The 19,574-nt window shown below is 37.4% G+C and overlaps 1 protein-coding gene across 1 annotated transcript in view; it reads left to right on the forward strand.

The window, feature by feature from the left end:
• Positions 1–19,574, forward strand: part of grk6 (G protein-coupled receptor kinase 6) — a 66,446-nt gene that overhangs the window by 17,894 nt on the left and 28,978 nt on the right. Inside the window, exon 2 of the mRNA XM_055046757.1 lies at positions 4,567–4,662. Within this exon, the coding sequence (XP_054902732.1) occupies positions 4,567–4,662 (96 nt within the window). The remainder of the gene's footprint in view (positions 1–4,566; positions 4,663–19,574) is intronic.

Consider the following 19,574-nt stretch of genomic DNA (forward strand, 5'->3'; position numbering starts at 1 on the left):
TGTTCTTCATCCTGTTTATCTGCTGTTTCATTTGTGCAGCAATACTGACCCCAAGTGGCGAATTACTGAAATGGTTTATAAACGGCAAAAATGGGATCAAAATCTGAACTTCAATCTAAAATGGCCGACTTCCTCTGGGGTTTAGACCATGGCTCCAAGAGACTTTTTTGTAAGTCCTGACATGGTACACATGTGTACAAAGTTTCGTAATTGTAGGTTAAAGCATGGCTTGGGGCTGATCATTTTAAATTTTCTAGGGGCGCTATAGAGAAATTGGGCCACACCCTACAAATATTGTGATGGATTCCTGTCGGGGAGTGGATGAAGATCCATCCTTGTGAGGTTGGAGCAGCTGCGCCCAAAAATGTGGAATTGAGAGCCAAACGTATGGCGATGGCGTTACAGGACACTTCGCCACGCCGCCACGCCCAGCTGCTCCATCGTAGCTGGTCAGGATTAGAATCCTCAACACACCAACATGGTTTCTGTGTCTGGGCACAGTTTCATGTTGATGAGGTCAAAGGGGTCATATAGCGACCTTTCACAGTAAACATTACACTTCCTGTTCTCAGGGGGCGTGGCCTAAGTGATGTCATCATTCGACCATACGGTATTGTAGGACACCCGATAATGATCAATCACAGTAACTTTGGTGCCTCTGTGAGTTTCTGTGTAGGAAATATAGCAGTTTATGTTTTTATGGCGAGTAGGTGAACTTTGACCCCTGCTAAGCCTCCTTCAGCATTCTCAAAAACTCACCGTTTTGATAACTTTAGATGGGACATGCCTTATGAACAGACTGACCGAGTTTGAAGCCGATCAATCGAAATCCCTAGGAGGAGTTCGATCAAATACGGAGGCTGTAAACGGCAAAAATGGGGTCAAAATCTGAACTTCAATCTAAAATGGCCGACTTCCTGTGGGGTTTAGACCATGGCTCCAAGAGACTTTTTTGTAAGTCCTGACAAGGTACACATGTGTACAACGTTTCGTAATTGTAGGTTAAAGCATGGCTTGGGGCTGATCATTTAAAGTTTTCTAGGGGGCGCTATAGAGAAATTAGGCCACGCCCACCAAATATTGTGATGGATTCCTGTCGGGGAGTGGATGAAGATCCATCCTTGTGAGGTTGGAGCAGCTGGAACAGAAACTGTGGAATTGAGAGCAAAACGTATGGCGATGGCGTTACAGGTCACTTCGCCACGCCGCCACGCCCACCTGCTCCATCGAAGCTGGTCGGGGTTGGAATCCTCAACACACCAACATGTCTTCTGTATCTGGGCACAGTTTCATGTTGATGAGGTCAAAGGGGTCAGATAGTGAAAGTTCACAGTAAAACATTACACTTCCTGTTCTCAGGGGGCGTGGCCAAAGTGATGTCATCATTCGACCATAGGGTATTGTAGGACACCCAATGTTGATCAATCATAGAAACTTTGGTGCCTCTGTGAGTTTCTGTGTAGGAGATATAGCAGTTTATTTTTTTACGGCGAGTAGGTGAACTTTGACCCCTGCTAACCCCCCTTCAGCATACTCAAAAACTCACCATTTTGATAACTTTAGATGGGACATGCCTTATGAACAGACTGACCGAGTTTGAAGGCGATCAATGGAAATCCCTAGGAGGAGTTCGATCAAATACGAAGGCTGTAAACGGCAAAAATGGCCTCAAAATTGGACCTTCAATCCAAAATGGCTGTCTTCCTGTGATACTTGCACTATGACATTAATTGTAAATTTTGAGCGTCCTGGGGAGCTCTACAAGTGTACCAAATTTCATGTCTCTAGGATAAAGTAAGTGAATAGCAAAGGGTCCTTTGAAAATTTCTAGGTGGCGCTATTGAGCCATTTCTTGTGGGATTTTTGTGATGACCTTAAAAATCAAAATTTTTAAACAGGCTTAAGGCCTCCGCCAAGTTTGGTGAGTTTTCCAATATGATAAGGCCCCCAAAAAGCCCCCCAAAGAGGTGGGAAGAAAAATAATAATAATAATAATAAACAGTAGGAAAACAATAGGCCTTCGCAGCGCTTAGCTGCTCGGGCCTAATAATAATAATAAGAAACAGTACAGAAACAATAGGCCTTCGCAGCGCTTAGCTGCTCGGGCCTAATAATAAACAATAGGAAAACAATAGGAAAAAAAAAAAAAAAAAAAAAAAAAACAATAAGAAAAAAAAAAACAAAAAAAAAAAAAAAAAAAAACAATAGGCCTTCGCAGCGCTTAGCTGCTCAGGCCTAATAAAACAGTAGGAAAACAATAGGCCTTCGCAGCGCTTAGCTGCTCGGGCCTAATAAAAGACAAAAAATGACTCAGAGCATTACCTTTTAATCTGCTGTAGTTTCTTCTCTCAATGTAAGGTTTATACAGCAAAATGATGTTTACTTTTACCCAGATTGTCTACCGCGCCCATATGACTTTGAGTTTCCTGTTAAATCTCCTTCAAGTGCAGAAGAGTGTGCAAAAATGAACAGTCTATCTTCCAGTTGAGTTCAGAATGAATGTTAATGTTAGCTTCTGCGCTAGTGCTTAGCTTAGTTTCTACTGTTAATAATAATGAATATTAAGGTATACTTGGTGTTTGAACCTTTCAAATAGGTAGTTTTTTGAAATTATACAGAGTCAGGTAATTGTATATTTATGGATAAGCTACTAACCACCTAAACCATCAATCTAGACATTTATCAACTCATCATTAGTTGCTAGGATGCTATTGGAAGCATCACAAAAGCACAAAAGGTAGTGACTGCATGAGTTAACTTAAACTTGCAGAGAGTTGGGGGTTTTGCAAACCATTTGTTTGTAATTGTTTAGCTATAGTGACCCTGTAGTTAATAATATTGATATAATGCTTGACCAAGCAGATAGCTGCACCTCTTATTATTATTTTTGAAACTTATGTGAAAATTTGTGTTTGTGGCTGATCTCAATCTTCGTGCCAGGCTGGCTTGCCCCTCATTTGTCTTCATTTACATTGTCACTTGAGCACACTGCAGGCATTATTCATCAATCAGCTTATCTGTGACTGATATTATCTTCTGTTTCCTGGACACATGCACCAAACATCTTGTTTGCAGTGTATCTATGACAATAATAGATTTTTTAAAGCACAGCAGCTGCTTTGTATTATTTGAATACCCAAATCCTGGAGTGTTGCGTTGATTTCTCTCCACATCACAGAAGTGCTGAAATAAACACGCCTTGAAGTTGCTGCTGCAAAACAACTTTAGGCTTTCAATACATACTTTGCACACAAAGCTCTGAACCATGACTTTTTAGCCCAAAGTAAGTGTAAACAGGAAGAAAGATTTGTAATTGACAGTAGAAAAGAAGAGATGTACTATGAATAATTGTTTGTTTTACTATTACCTAATATCATCCTATGGTCAATGGAAATGGAGCTAATGATATCAGTGAGCTAACTTCTAGTAGAAAGAGAAAAACTTTAAAACTCACTTCAGAAAGTGGGACAATTTTCTGTTATTTTTGTGGGTTGTGGTTAGAATTGAAGATATAAGTAAACAGGAGGGACAGTAATGTGGGAAAACATCTTCATGTGAAGTCTTGAACCCTGCAGACATGAATCTACTAACATTGCATTGATGGCAGTTTGGGTTTTAAGTTTCATCAAAATGTTTCTTCAATTTAATGTCAGATGGGGTATTTATAAGTCATCATAAGAACAACGCTTCAAATGAAAGTTGTACTCCCTCAAGCTTCTTATGTTCTTTCCATCAGGTTGAAAACATGTTGATAATCCACTGTTCAGCCCCAACTTAATTGCAATATTTCTCTATCAGAACAGGGTTTATATGTAATACTGTGAACAAAACAATTGTGAACATGGAAACAAAACAATTGTGAACATGGATGATTATTGCTTTCTATCCCTTAAGAAAAGTTGTAATTTTAGTTGAAAATAAGAGAGAAAGCATAAAACTAGAAGAGCCTTAAAATGTAAAATCCTGGCTGCTTCCTTTTAATCTCACCAAAAAAATGAGCCTGCAGAGACTTGAAACCCTCTCAAAGCTGAAGTAGCACAGAGAGCGTCGTGTCAGTTCATGTCCCGCTTCTTGCTTTGTGGTGAGTGAACTTGCACCAGAAATGCTGTTAAACGAGTCACAGGCAGAACATCAACACAGAAAGGACAGGAACTTCCTCTGTCTTCTCTGGTTCCCACCGTGTTTCAGGCCATTCATCGCCTGGAGGGCTACCACAGTTTAAACCTCGTCACAAGCTTAGATGCACCGAAGCCTGAAAGTAATTGATCTTGTGACCAAAAAGCTATTAACCAAAAGATAAAAAAACACCTTTATCTGTTAAGATAACACTTACTAAAGATTGGGATTTTTTAAAAAAGTTATGAATTTATATCTTTTTCACAGTGTTGTGCTTAGTAAATTAGATGTAATGCCTGAGCTAACAGTATGCTTCACTTTCCCTGAAATATTAGTGCTTGATGAAAAGCTTAGAAGTGAAAGTGTCCTTTTTGTCTCCTTTTTTATCATTTTCATTGTGTTCAGTTAAGAAATAACCATTTTTATGATTTGTTTATTTTTTCTTCTTAGGAGGTGGCGGCAACAGAAAAGGGAAAAGCAAGAAATGGAAGCAGATGCTGCAGTTCCCCCACATAAGTTTGTGCGAGGAGTTGCGACAGACCACAGGTAACGCTGGCCTGGACTCCTCTGTCTGCATCTTACCCTGCAGGGCTCTTCATCTCTGTCCTCTTCATATACCAGTTGAGTCGAATGCCTCTGAAACCATTTTCAGGCCAACCTGAAAATAGTTGGCCCGAAAATGACCTTTTATCACATTCAAGATAGGTGTACTGTACCAAAACATCCAACAGTCAGTAGACAGACTTGCTCACCAACACATTCGAAAGCATTACCAGGTTGTCGTGTTCCACATTGTTCTTGTTGACTGTTGGTTGCTTTGGTTACTGCCAGATAACTCAATTTCTCCACACTTAATGGGTCCCACAACATGGGACCCGTAGTAGTGGTTCAAGATTCTCCAAATTCTATGTAATTGCATCCAAATTCCTTCTGGTTAAAAAAACCTTTGTGTTAAGCTACATTCAGAGAGCCACCAAATGTGATCAATCAGATTTTTTTGCCGATATGCTGCCTTTACCTTTGCCTTTTTCATGGCAGTTTGAACTGGAGGATATTTTCATCCTCACAAAAAACAGATTTATGACTCGTCCATATGTGGTGTTAAATAGGACAACTCAATAATATGCATTATTGTCCTTCTTCTTTACAGTCATTGACTTTCCTGTGTTGGTCAATCATACAAAATCTCAGTAAATTAGATTAAAGTTTGTGGTTGTAATGTGACAAAATGGGAACACCATTCTTGCTTTATAAATCTGTCTGGGATAAACTCAAATCAAGCTTGAAAGCAGTGCAGTCTTAGAGGAACTGAGTAACCATTTATTAAAGCCAAACCTTGACAGAGAGAAATTAGGATTTTAGCTTCGACACAGAGGTTGCAGCTAAAAACTGGTCCTCAACAAGTTGCTTCTGTGCCAACTTTTGCCCCACTCAGTGTTTATTTGCATAATGACAGTGAATTCATACGTTAAGACAAGAAAAACATCTTTAAAACATACCACAGAGGAAACTGTGGGCACAGCAGAAAGAGGAAGCAGACTGCTGTCTTTGCAAAGTTGCTTTCTTTATAACATAAAAAAAAACCCCGGTTACTGCATGTAACCGGCTAACCATCATAGCTATTCAGGATAGCTGCTTTTTACGGTACAGCTAATGGCTTTTAAACTAACTGTTGCCCAGGGTCCAACTAACGTCTTCAAGGCTTCCCTGAAGCCAATAGGTCCTCAAGTTAACAAGAGCCTTTTCGTTACTCACCATCTCGATCACACAACTCATAAGCTGACATCAAGCATAATGAAGCAGAAGTGTAGCAGAAGAAAGAAATGTAGGCATCTGTTGATTTTGAGTGAATTTCTGCAATGTGGAATACCGAAAAACAGGAGGAACAGTCTTGGCCACTCAAACCCATGTCTAGTTGGTACTTCAGTTTCTCAAGCCACATTTAAGAAAAAAAAATTAGTTATGATCTACAAAAACATCTTGAAATATCGTAATTTTCCGTAAATAATTTGGAGTCACATTCCACAGAAAAATTCTCTAAACAATAAATCTGTGAGTGGGCGTGGGTCCCCTGTTAAAGTTCAGAGTAATATTTACTTCTTAGAATAAACATGTTTTAGCCACAGACGACTATCTGAAATAATTTTATTCTTATATTCCAGTGCAGAAACATGTATGGGACTATTCTTTTTTTGGTGGTTTGAAGGAACTGCCTATAGTGATACCACTAGCTATTCCTACAGCTAACACTCATTCCAAATAACTATTGTTCCACTGAGCCTCTGAATGTGGCAGCAGTAGTCTATTACAGTTAGGGCCAGAAATATTTGGACAGTAACACAATTTTCGTGAGTTGGGCTCTGCATGCCACCGCATTGGATTTGAAATGAAACCGCTACAACAGAATTCAAGTGCAGATTGTAACGTTTAATTTAAAGGGTTGAACAAAAATATCTGATAGAAAATGTAGGAATTGTACACATTTGTTTACAAACACTCCACATTTTAGGAGCTCAAAAGTAATTGGACATATAAACATAACCCAAACAAAAAAGTTTTTTCTCAATATTTTGTTGCGAATCCTTTGGAGGCAATCACTGCCTTAAGTCTGGAACCCATGGACATCACCAAACGCTGGGTTTCCTCCTTCTTAATGCTTTCCCAGGCCTTTACAGCCGCAGCCTTCAGGTCTTGCTTGTTAGTGGGTCTTTCCGTCTGAAGTCTGGATTTGAGCAAGTGAAATGCATGCTCAATTGGGTTAAGATCTGGTGATTGACTTGGCCATTGCAGAATATTCCACCTTTTTGCTCTCATGAACTCCTGGGTAGCTTTGGCTGTATGCTTGGGGTCATTATCCATCTGTACTGTGAAGCGCCGTCCAATCAACTTTGCAGCATTTGGCTGAATCTGGGCTGACAGTATATCCCGGTACACTTCAGAATTCATCCGGCTACTCTTGTCTGCTGTTATGTCATCAATAAACACAAGTGACCCAGTGCCATTGAAAGCCATGCATGCCCATGCCATCACGTTGCCTCCACCATGTTTTACAGAGGATGTGGTGTGCCTTGGATCATGTGCCGTTCCCTTTCTTCTCCAAACTTTTTTCTTCCCATCATTCTGGTACAGGTTGATCTTTGTCTCATCTGTCCATAGAATACTTTTCCTGAACTGGGCTGGCTTCTTGAGGTGTTTTTGGGCAAATTTAACTCTGGCCTGTCTATTTTTGGAATTGATGAATGGTTTGCATCTACATGTGAACCCTTTGTATTTGCTTTCATGGAGTCTTCTCTTTACTGTTGACTTAGAGACAGATACACCTACTTCCCTGAGAGTGTTCTGGACCTCAGTTGATGTTGTGAACGGGTCCTTCTTCACCAAAGAAAGTATGCGGCGATCATCCACCACCGTTGTCTTCCGTGGACGCCCAGGCCTTTTTGAGTTCCCAAGCTCACCAGTCAATTCCTTTTTCCTCAGAATGTACCAGACTGTTGATTTTGCTACTCCAAGCATGTCTGCTATCTCTCTGATGGATTTTTTCTTTTTTTCAGTCTCAGGATGTTCTGCTTCACTTCAATTGAGAGCTCCTTTGACCGCATGTTGTCTGGTCACAGCAACAGCTTCCAAATGCAAAACCACACACCTGGAAACAACCCCAGACCTTTTAACTACTTACTTGATTACAGGTTAACGAGGGAAAGGCCTTTTGAGTTACTTGCAGCCTTTAGAGTCCATTGTCCAATTACTTTTGGTCCCTTGAAAAAGAGGAGGCTCTGCATTACAGAGCTATGATTCCTAAACCCTTTCTCCGATTTGGATGTGGAAACTCTCATATTGCAGCTGGGAGTGTGCACTTTCAGCCCATATTGTATATAAATTGTATTTCTGAACATATTTTTGTCAACAGCTAAAATAACAAAACCTGTGTCACTGTCCAAATATTTCTGGCCCTAACTGTACATGTAGTAGTAACTAGAGCAGCAGTGATATTTGTTGTTGGTAAAACAAAGAGAGAATTTTAGTTTCTTCTGAGGAAGCTGTTGGTTTGAGCTCTTTGGGCTTTTTTTTGAAAATACAAACATCATCAGGATCACTTGTTTCTCTACTTCTTCTCTGGTTCACATTTATTAAAACAGTTCCAGTGATAAACTTGTATACCACATACTGATGGCCTTGTTCCTCTGTTTTTATTTTTAACCTTGTTCTGAAGAGATTTATTGCTTTAAGTATGCTTGAACTGTGTTAGTTGTGAAAATGAGGTGGAAACAGAGTCTTTACAATCATTTTCATTTAGATCATCTCATCAGTGTTTACAAAATTATTAACCAGCATTTTTAAATGTATTTGTACCTTGTTAGATTATGCTCTTGTCCAATGAGATTTATTTCTAACATGTTAATCCAAACAGTATGTACGGGAATATTTGCTCCAAGTTGTGTTATTACCTCTCCTCAAGAGCATGTGATTTTGGCATGGTGTGAACCGTGACACCCATCACAGGAGAGTTCCCCTTCATTTTTTTTCCCAGCTTTGGGGTTTCATTTGGTGTACCGTATACATCCATACATAATGCCCAAAGCAACAGAGCAAACACACAGGCCATTATTGTCTGGAGGAAAAAGAGGCAGGAAGGCTAGGGAGATTGTAATAAAACTGGTTTGCCATGAGGAGTACTGTGGCGACAGACAGACAATAGTTCAATTAAATCTGGGAGAAAAGATTATTTTCTGTGCTGTATTTGTTCAGCTTCTACACAAATGAGATGTAAAGTCTTTTTTCAAGGCTCACTGAAGGAATTACCCTAATAAAGAACTTCAATAAAGGTCTTAAGGTTTGTAACCAAAAAGCAGGAGCTTTCGTTACATATTAGATACCTCTATATACAGTAAAGAGGGTCTGACATGAGCATAGTCAAATTTTTTGTTTTTTATTTGACTTTTTTTCTATTTAGTTGAAAAAAAACCCCAAAATATTAATAAAAACAAATAAGATGAAAAGATCTCTTTAGAGCTTTTTCTCTATTAATATGCTGCAAGCTCTAATTTGAATGAGTCAACTTGAACTCGTTCCCACAGAGGCAGGAAGTTGTAGCAGTGAAAGAAAAAATAAAATGAAAGAAAAACGTGTTTTCGAATGTCTTGTCTCTTTCATATGAAAAGGTTGTGCACAAGTGAGTTACCAGAAGCTGCCAATATTTTAAATGCAACAAGGACCAAGTAGATTTGCAGAAAGATGACCTCTTTGTTAATCAGAATCAACTTGTTCTTTTCCACCATCATCTTGCAATCACAGATTAAAACATATCAGCCTAAAAGCAATAGCGTACTTCTGAATGTTGCACAATGATGTCTTGTTCCTGCTGTGCCACAGATTTTCCTCATTTGTTAAGAAACATCCTGTGACTCAGACTTTAAACTAAGTTTAAACTAGGAACTTCAGCCACAAAATAATAATAATAATAAAAAAAAACAGGACAGTAACTTTATGAAAACAGATCTTTAGTTGCTTCAGAATGTAATTTGTTCATCTTGTGTCAAAACATGGGGTTGCTTTTGCTTATAGTGACAGAAAATGAGAGAAAGCCAGATTTTGCTCTGAGATTCAAAACCCTTGCAGAAAATTCACCGCACGTGTGACACTACCAAGGAGAAAATATTGAGCCTGTTTCATAATAAGATCCAGTTTCTTCTGATTTACTAAGTTAGACGTGCATGAAGACAATAAAAAAAAACAGTAATTGTACTACTGAAACTAAGAGACTATGAAAAGAGTGTTTAAGTTTGATCAAAGATTTGCTCGTCTTGCTACTTCCTGAGGGCCTTCCTGAGTTATAGCTAATGGTAACCTGAGGGGAAAAGTTAAGGGCAAAAAAAGCAAATGAAGAAAAACTCTTTTGACTTCAAATAACCAAAGGGTAAAGTAACACAAACAACCATAGCAGCTAAAATCTTGCATGTTGATCAGGCCTTGTTTTAATCTGGGTCTCTTTTGATCTACAGTATGATTCTTCACGCCCAAAGCATCAGGACTGCCACACATCGCCATAATGACTGATAACATGAACTATTGATACAACATTAAGTTCCTTAACCGAGGTTCACATGCTTGTCATCTGACACCCAAATGGGCAAAAGAAAATGAGCATATTCCAAACCACCAAACTTGCTATATGTAAAGTTATCAGCATTGTGGTAAAACGGGACTCAGATAGGATCTGCTGTATAACAGATGTAATATATTTGCATAGGTCTGTGATAATGTTTGCATACATCTTCAGTCTCACATACAGGGACATTGAATGCTTATTAAGTTTGATAAATGGTGGATTATTGGATGATTTTGAAAAATAAACATAAGAGGAAAAAGGAAGACTCGAATGAACTACATTTTTTATTATTTAGGTCTGAGTTTTATTTTTCCAAAATTGTTGACCAAATTTTGAGGAAAGAGAGTTCCATCTCTTTAGTCAGGAGCAGTTAGCAGAGTTCAGTCACTGGCTGATTCTGTCTACACTATTTCAAAACAAACATAGGAGTGTTGAAATGTACAGATTTTCCAGAGATGAGACTGAGACAGCAAAAGTGCGAAGAACAAAAACTTTTAATATCACTTGCAAGTGGAGAACAACACAGGTAAAATCATAGTAAACTCTAGGTGTGTTCTAAGGAGACTGAAACAATCACAGAAACAAATACAGTTTCTTGGCGAACAGAAAGTGGGAGTCGTTTTAAATGGCCAATACCAAATTAGGACACATAACATAAACAGGGGTACTCTGAACCAAATAGACAGCCAGAGGGGGAGGTGTCCTTTACCTAGCTTCCGCCAAGGCCACTCAGATAAGTTGAGCATCTCATCCTGTTCCCATAGTGGGGATGCGCTAACTATTTGTTATATCAGGCAGCTGGCCTTGGTCCTCCCTTTTACCTACACAAAGGAGGTCTGTTCTATAAGACTATGAGTTACTAGGTGCAGCTGGATAGGAGAGAGAAGTAGAAAAACAGTTTACACAACTCAGAATATTTTATATATGTCTAGATGTAATCTTAAATATTGTAGATAATTAATTTTGTTCCACAGGAGATAAAACATATCACAAAAAACTGAGCTGGGTTATACAAGATTTTTCTAACCATGTTTATACATTTGCCTATATAAATTTTATTATTTAGTCAAAACCAAATTTTATGTGACTTTACCTTTTTCAGTCTGAAATTTCTGTTAATTTGTCAAATGTTTTTATTAAAGAAGCAAAGCAAAACATTGGAAAAGCAAACAGTAGTAGGTTATTATTTACCCTTTATTTGAGAAATTATGAGAGTTTAGACCAAGAATAGAAAAAACTGCTTTTGTGGATTTTCTTGGCCAGTCATTTATTTATTCATTCGTTCACAAATCACATCAAGTGGAGCACTTTAATTCAGTTTGCATGTGATAAGCTTGGCGTTTTGTTATTGCCTAGTGAAAATTAAACATCCTAAATCCCATGAAAGGTCTGCGGCATGTCCTGAAGCATTTACACAGTCATTTACAACAAATTTGAACAAATGCATTCTTGTAAAAGTGGAATCTTTCTCCTTGGTGCCTTTGAGTCTGTTTTGGGTTTAAATTAAAATGAAATTGATTGAAATTTTATGCAGAAGCCTTGTGATATTTGTCCTTAGTAGCTTTCTCTTTCTTCTCAACTTGGAAATAATTTTTTGTCTTTAAGGAAAGAATGGATCTTTATTTGCTTTTGGGAGTTAGAACATTGTGGATGTCAATGATGGCTGTGAATCAGAATTTGACTGTTAATAGTTTCTAGTTCTCTCAAACAATACCATTATCAACATAAATGTACATAGATATCACTTTATTAATCAAAATTAACTTAAAACAACCACAATTATTCCAACGTTAGACATCAGCCACAAAAGACCAAACTCACTAAATCTACTAATCCTAGCCCATATGACAGGCTTAGAATCACCTGGTTAGTTGAGGGCAGTAGTTTTAGCATGACGGCATGAATGATAACTCTTCATGTAGAACAGTGGTACCAGTTTAACAAGACCCAAACTGACATTAGTTGAGGACTTAGTTTCAGAGTACCAATATTAACACTAGCGATTCTGCCTAATTTATAGTACAATCTCTGAGCACTCTGCCTACCTCGACTAGGCAGTGAGTACATTGCTTCAGCATTTTTAAATATAGTAATTACAACCATGGGGACTTTAGCTTAAGCATGCAAATATTGACATCCGCCTGCTTGGTCGACAAGCATACCTCTGTAAACTAAAGTGACACAATTTTAAGATAGTGTTTTGGTGATTTTAACAAGACTAAAAAAACAGAAAATGGAAAAATAATCTATTTTTTAGTCATGAACATTAACTCCAAAATCCAAACATTAGGTTCAGGTTGCTCGGTCGGCTAGTTAGAGCAGCCTTGTATATAAACTACATATGCCCTACATTTTTAATGAAGAGAATGGAAAAATGTTAATGTAGTGCCTGTGCATTTTACTGCTCTGCTTTACTGCAAAATTTAAGAAGGCTCAAGATCCATCCCATTGTAATCTGTGGACATTAGCCTTAGCACCGGGGTCGGCAACCCGCGGTTCTTTGGAGCTTCATCAAAAATGTTTGAAAATGGGAAAAGATGGGGCTGGGAAATATATTTCTTGTTTTATTATGGTTTCTGTGGGAGGACAAACACGACACAATCATTCTTAAAGTTTTCCAATGCTATAAAAATGTGTAGAAGAAACATTCAATTCTACAATTCTTGGACCGAATCCTCTGCATTCGTTGCCAGTGTGGAAGAATTGCCTGAATGTTCTCTCTGCAGCGACAAGTTGTCAAATAACTAAAAGAGTACTACCGTACTTTCCGGTAGTACTTTCAATGAAAGCCGAAACTACAAATTTTTTGGAAAAAAATAAAAAACTGAAAACATACATAAATAAGCGATACAGTAATTTTCATCAGTACACATTTAGAATGACACTTAGCGATATTGTTTTGTGTCGTTGCTCAGGTCGGGTTGCTCAGGGCTGCTTTGTGTTACTATTGCACTGACTTGCTTGGCATTTGCACAGAAATTGAACTTAAACTCTTAATTTTATATACTTTACATTTTCAAAAGGCTGCCGTTTTATTACGCTTCGTTTGTTGTTTTTTTGATCACACGCTTAACTGTGATTATTTACAAAGAGTGATTGTCGTTATGCAAACTGCATTTCGGGACAGATTTTCCATGTTCCAAAAAGGGAAAACAATGACACTTTCCCTGTCGCTCTTCATAATAAAAATTATATCAAACATCTGATTTCTTTATTGCGTTTCTTTAATTTTGTAAATTCATTCATATTGTAACAGAAGGTTAACATGAAGCACCATCGTACAACAGAAGAGTCACGTGATGCGTCATTCCTTCCAGGACGCACTGCAGGGAAAATAAACATTTAATCATTAATACTAATTATGCATACACTTAGTCATTTTGATAATTCACTAATATAAACACCTAGAGCCTGCTTTGCCTTATATAAAACCCTTATATACGGCTTTTACTTTTTGCGGCTCCAAATAGGCCTGTCACAATAACAGATTTTGCTGGGCGATAAATTGTCTCAAAAATTATTGCGATAAACGATAATATTGTTTGAAGACCTTTTTACATTGATTTAATGGAAATTATGTAATAATACATGCAATTTCCTGCCAAAGATAGATACACTTCACTTTCAAAAGACACTTAACACTGGGACTGATACACAAAATAAATAAAACAACCAAAACCAAAAATAAAATAGATCCTCAGTCTCCATTAACAATAAATGTACTTGAATAAAAACTAAACAACATGAAGCCAAAGTGGAAATAAACACTGCATTCAACCAAAAGAGTGCAGATTATGAAGTCTGTATAGTGTATTGCCCTTCAGTGATAATTAGATTTAAATAGAAAAGAATCCGACTGCCTGATGCAATAGTTCAAACTACAGGATTTTTTTTTTACCCCTTGTGTTACGGTAGATCGTCGTGGCCGCTACTATCTAAATCAAGGATTTGTCCAGACTGGGAGAGTGACGCAACCTGTTGAATGTGACCGGTAGCCAATCAGAAAGCGCGAATTCTCCTCGTGCTTTCTTAGGGGAAACACGGAGGGAATCCCGAACAGCTGACACGATGCAACCCGAAGTCCAGCAGACATCGGAAACAACATGAATGTTTATTCAACAGTTCGTGCAAAGAAAATATAAATAACTAGGGGAGGAGTTGGAGCGAAATTTCTACCAGAAACCCGGTAATTTTTCAGCTGTTCTTCGTTAACGGGACATAAATAGGTTATAATGATTTTCATTCAGTCAGACTGACACTAGCCACATGCATTGCAGGTAGATTGTAGTAAGGAATTGATTAATGCCTGGTTTCAAAGTTAGTGATCTGGACTTATTATTTTGTGTCCATTGTTGGACACAACACGGTTTCGGTCGAACCGTTATAGCTAGGCTTTCTGTCGGCTAATGTGTCTCTCAGGTTTTGATAATGGGTGGACAATCCGCGACATCAGATCGTGCAGCGCGCGCTGGGCATTACACTAGGAAATAAGGAAGAGAGGGTCAGTGGAGAGCACCGGAGTGGAGCCTTTTTTCATTCAGTGTCATCAACAGGAAGAGATGACACGATATAGCCGATAATTAAAATGAGGTCGATAGTTTTAACTTATCGTGCGATTAATTGACTTATCGTTTATCGCAACAGGCCTACCTCCAAACAGATTAGTTTTTTGTTTTTTGGGTCCAATATGGCTCTTTCAACATGTTGGGTTGCCGACCTCTGCCTTAGCATGACAACATAAACATTAGCTTACTTGGTCAGTAGGTTTGACCTATCAATACACCCAGATTCTATACACAGCCGTTGTACACTAAACTTCATAGGGAAGTTTAACCAACTTCCCTATGACAGATTTTAGTGTTTGACTGGAACCATTTCCAGTGAACTGTACGGTGTAGTGGATTAAAACAAAGTATAGTTCAATTTTCAAACACCACTACAAAAAATCTGACCTGCTATGTATTGTATTAGGTTCTCTTCTTAAACAGCATTTAAACATGTTGGATTATCTTGGGTGATATTGTGGTGTGTGTGTTGTTCTGAGGATCAATGAGAATGTAGCCTGTCGAATGTGATGTGTAGCCAACCGGAGACATGGAGAGAAATCCAAAATACAGGACACAAAACAACTGCCATGGCGCACCAGAATGTCTGATGGATGTCTGAGATTTTTTGCTGAAAATTAATCACAAACCATCACCATTTCTTCTTTTATTTAGTCTGAACTCACGTTTGGTCTCTAGGGGTTTTGAGATTTTTCCCGTGTAACAGTTGAACATTTGTGAGTGAAACTGGATTGTGTGTGGTATATTGTAATTGCCATGAGGCTTGACACCACACACCTTAAGATCAAACCTGTTGTAGCAAAGATTTTTTAGCATCTCTCACATATTGAAAATTGTGAGAGATGCTAATTCAGTGATCCAGGCATTAGTTAATTAAATTAAATAAGTAAATTTCCCTTAATTTCAACATTTTTTATTTTTAATGAGAAAACTCAAACATAGTCTAAAACAGTAGATTACTGTCAATTACTGTTTAAAACAGTAATTGAAATGTTTGCAGGTCATTTGATCATCGAGGTGAATAAAATAAAATCTACTCCACCCTAAGAGCTGTTAGGTTCAGTCTTTTGGTCCATTTGAGCTGCAGAAAGCTTTTATATGTCCAGGAGATTCTCTAAATTGATTTACATAAAAGAGGAACTGCAAAAGCCTTGATATGATTTTAAACAACTGGCATGATATTTACTGTGGCGGCCATGAGGCACTCAGAGCCAACAGGTGCTGGGTAGCAGCCTCTTAGTTTGAATTCTGTGTCGGTTCTTCCAATTCTGGAGCTTCTTTTTGTGAACATCACACCTCCACTGATCTTTTGAGAAACCATGAACAGATAGATTCCAGAACCAAAGAATGTCATATATCATGCATGAGGACTTAATGAGGGACTGATTGAGCAGCTTTATGATGAATACCAACGCTAATTATCAGGAAAAAAAACCTGGTTTATAGAATGATCTAGAACAAAGTGGACTATTAACTAGAAATGTTAGAGTTGCAGATTTTCTGGTTAACTATCCATGTATTCAGCAGTTTTTGGTTTTCTGTTTAATTTCCCTGGTTCTTCTCAGACTGTCATTGTTTCTCTAGCCGTTGCTTCCTTTCTAGTTGACTTTTCAGCTCACTTTGCAACATGACGTAGGTGGAAGGAATGAAGGATAATGAGAGTAAGTAGAGGAGAACAAAGATGATGAAGACAACTAGAGCAGAAAACAGTTAGCAGAAAGAGAAAAGACTTTACATGAATAAGCACAAGTTATAAGATCATTGAGGGGAAATGACTCAGTAGATGCTTCAGGAAAGAAATGATAGTGATACTCCAGCCGAGTTTTATTTAATGACTGCATCAGGGAGAGATGGAGAAATTATGTTGCAGACTCCTAACACTTACCAACTTTCAAGCCTTTTCAGTGGAAACTAAGGTTATTTTAATATCATTGACAAGAAAGTTAAATTGGTCCAGTTTGAACCCAGCATAATTAAAGAAAAAACAAGAATTACAAATTCTGAACTGGTTCTATGAAGTTTAACATGATAAAGAAATTCAAACAACAATTTCAAAATCATTTCTCAGCAAGTACAGTACAGACCAAAAGTTTGAACACACCTTTTTATTCAATGAGTTTCCTTTATTTTCATGGCTATTGACATTGTAGATTCACACTGAAGGCATCAAACTATGAATTAACACATGTGGAAATATGTACTAAACAAAAAAGCATAAAACAACTGAAAATACACCTTATATTGTAGTTACTTCAAAGTAGAAACCTTTTGCTGTGATTACTGCTCTGCACACTCTCTGCATTCTCTTGATGAGCTTCAAGAGGTCGTCACCTGAAGTGGTTTTCACTTCACAGGTGTGTCCTGTCAGGTTAATAAGTGGCTTTCTTGCCTTCTAAATAGTCATGAAAATAAAAGAAACCCATTGAATGAGAAGATTGTGTCCAAACTTTTGGTCTGTACTGTATGTCTTTAAAGGTTTAATGAACTTTCATAATTGAAGTTTGGAATGAGCATGTCTGAAGGTTTTATAGAAACTGGGATTAATTTTTTATAAGAAAGAAAAAGACCTAGTAAACATGCATAGTGAAAGGCATCAAACTATGATGCCTTTTCATAGGCATCATAGTTTACCTATGAAAGTCAATGTTGCCTATAAAATGTCAAAGGCAACATTTCACATTGTCAAACTTGTCTAATAACATAAATTACAAAAATATTTTTAAAAAGGACGTGTAAGCAGGTATTGAACATACTTTACATTCAGGCATTTCTGTTTTAATTAGTGCAATTTGATGTGATCTATTTTTGTTTTTTCATTAGGTGCAAGTGGAGCATCATTATAAGTAACAGAAATAAAGGCTTAACATCAGTCTGTGTGTATTTAATCACTTAGTGTGTATTTAATAAAACTGACATTCTTAATTTATTGGTGACTTAATTCACTATGAGTTGCTGAAATTTTACAAGAACTAAAATCTCTGGCAATAAATCTTGAGATAGGATGACGTAAAATGATTCTTGGAGTTTAACTCTGGAATGTGTGGCATCACACTTTAAGATGTAAACATAAAATATAAAAATTGTAAAAATTGAAACTTTCAATTGTGTGAAAAACTGGTAAATGTATCAAAATGCTAATTCAGAAGTCCAGCCTTCTGGGGCCTATTTAAACACTCCTCTGAGCTCAGATGAGCAGCAGTGGGAAAAAAAATAATGGTAAAGGTTTTGCCAAATATTTGTGATGAGATAAGAATTATGATAAACGTCTGTGTGGTCCTAAATTCCATTACGTTAGAACCCTCAATCAAACAGCTAAGATGCAACTATTCACTCTAGGAGTGGTTTTCAAGAAGGATTTTATTTACAAACTTATTTACAAAATTGAGTTTATGAGCAAAGAAGAGCAAAATGTTCAAAATGACTAGATGTGAAAAGTGTGATGATTAACTTATTATGTTCAGACGTGAGAAATCAAAACCAACAAAAACAACTCATGGAATAGATGTGATACAAGAGAACTGCATAAAATGAAACCAACACAACAAATGATATGAAGACAAACTGAAGAAATCTCATCTCTGGTCCAGAAATGCAAAGTTATGAAAAACAGAATACCAAAGAATTCATGTAGTCAACCCATAGTAGTAAGACTGAGTATGTACATTTTTTCCTTTATAATGTTCATAAAGGGGCTTTATTTTAAGATTGCTTTGGAGATTATTGATTCCCCATTGGTTTGTAAATTATTGATGGATCTTAAAGACCCTGTATTCAGGAACATATGTTTTGTATAAATATATGTTAAGGCGAAATAAATCCAACACAATTGAGTGTTTTCTTTATTTATTGTATGGGAAAAGTATCGTAGGGGGTTTTCTACCTATTGTTGGGTTTTCCTTAGAGCTGTGAGATAGGGATTGCAGATATACGTTTAAGCTGCTTTGCGGGAAGGAATGGTCCTCACTGAAACATTTATTTGTGAGTAAAATATATTTTGCTGCTTTGCATCTGTCTGCATCTCCAATGCAAATCATTTTCTCCTTGATGTTTAGTTCAACACACATGAACCTAAACAATCTGACTTCGAACAACAAAAGTAAAGTTCCCATGAAACATGGTGTGAGATTACAGGTGAATAATTGTGTCTGCCTTAGAGATGAGTCGCAGTTCTTCCTTCATTTTCAAATGTTTTGCTCCTTGCTTGTCCTCTGATTTAAAAAAAAGACTTGACAAGACTCATCAGATCCTATCAAGAGTCCTTTTAAAGGTAGTTTAGAGGTTTTGTACTCCAACGGTAAAGACGGGATATTGGATAATGTTCCTAACAGACGAGTTGTATTTCCTCTAGACAAGTTGACTAGCTCCTCTATTGAAAACTGAGTATCCTCTGCATAGCAAGGAAGGAAAATCTACAATGTTATGAGATTCAAAGAATTTAGATATTTTGTGAAGTAGTGGCAAAGTACAAAACCTACTGGAAGCTCCAAAGATCTGAAACAAAACTTCTAGTTTAGATTTGTGGTATGATGGAGTGGTGATATACCTAAGTAATTTAGTATTCCTGATTATCTGATTACTTTATTAATAAGTGTTGTTGAATATCATATGTGCATTAAAAAATAGATTTTATCGCTGCACACTCATATATGTAGTGGATAATTATGATTTACAAAGACATGAACAATAACTTTACATTTAGAACAGCTGTACTAGTTTTGGTTCATCTAAAAGACCCAGAACACTGGCCCTAAAGCACGGGAATCGGAAACCAGGGGTTTAGAAAAATA

This window comes from Poeciliopsis prolifica, unplaced genomic scaffold, assembly GCF_027474105.1.
Source record: "Poeciliopsis prolifica strain line A6 unplaced genomic scaffold, Auburn_PproV2 SCAFFOLD024, whole genome shotgun sequence".
Taxonomy (NCBI): domain Eukaryota; kingdom Metazoa; phylum Chordata; class Actinopteri; order Cyprinodontiformes; family Poeciliidae; genus Poeciliopsis; species Poeciliopsis prolifica.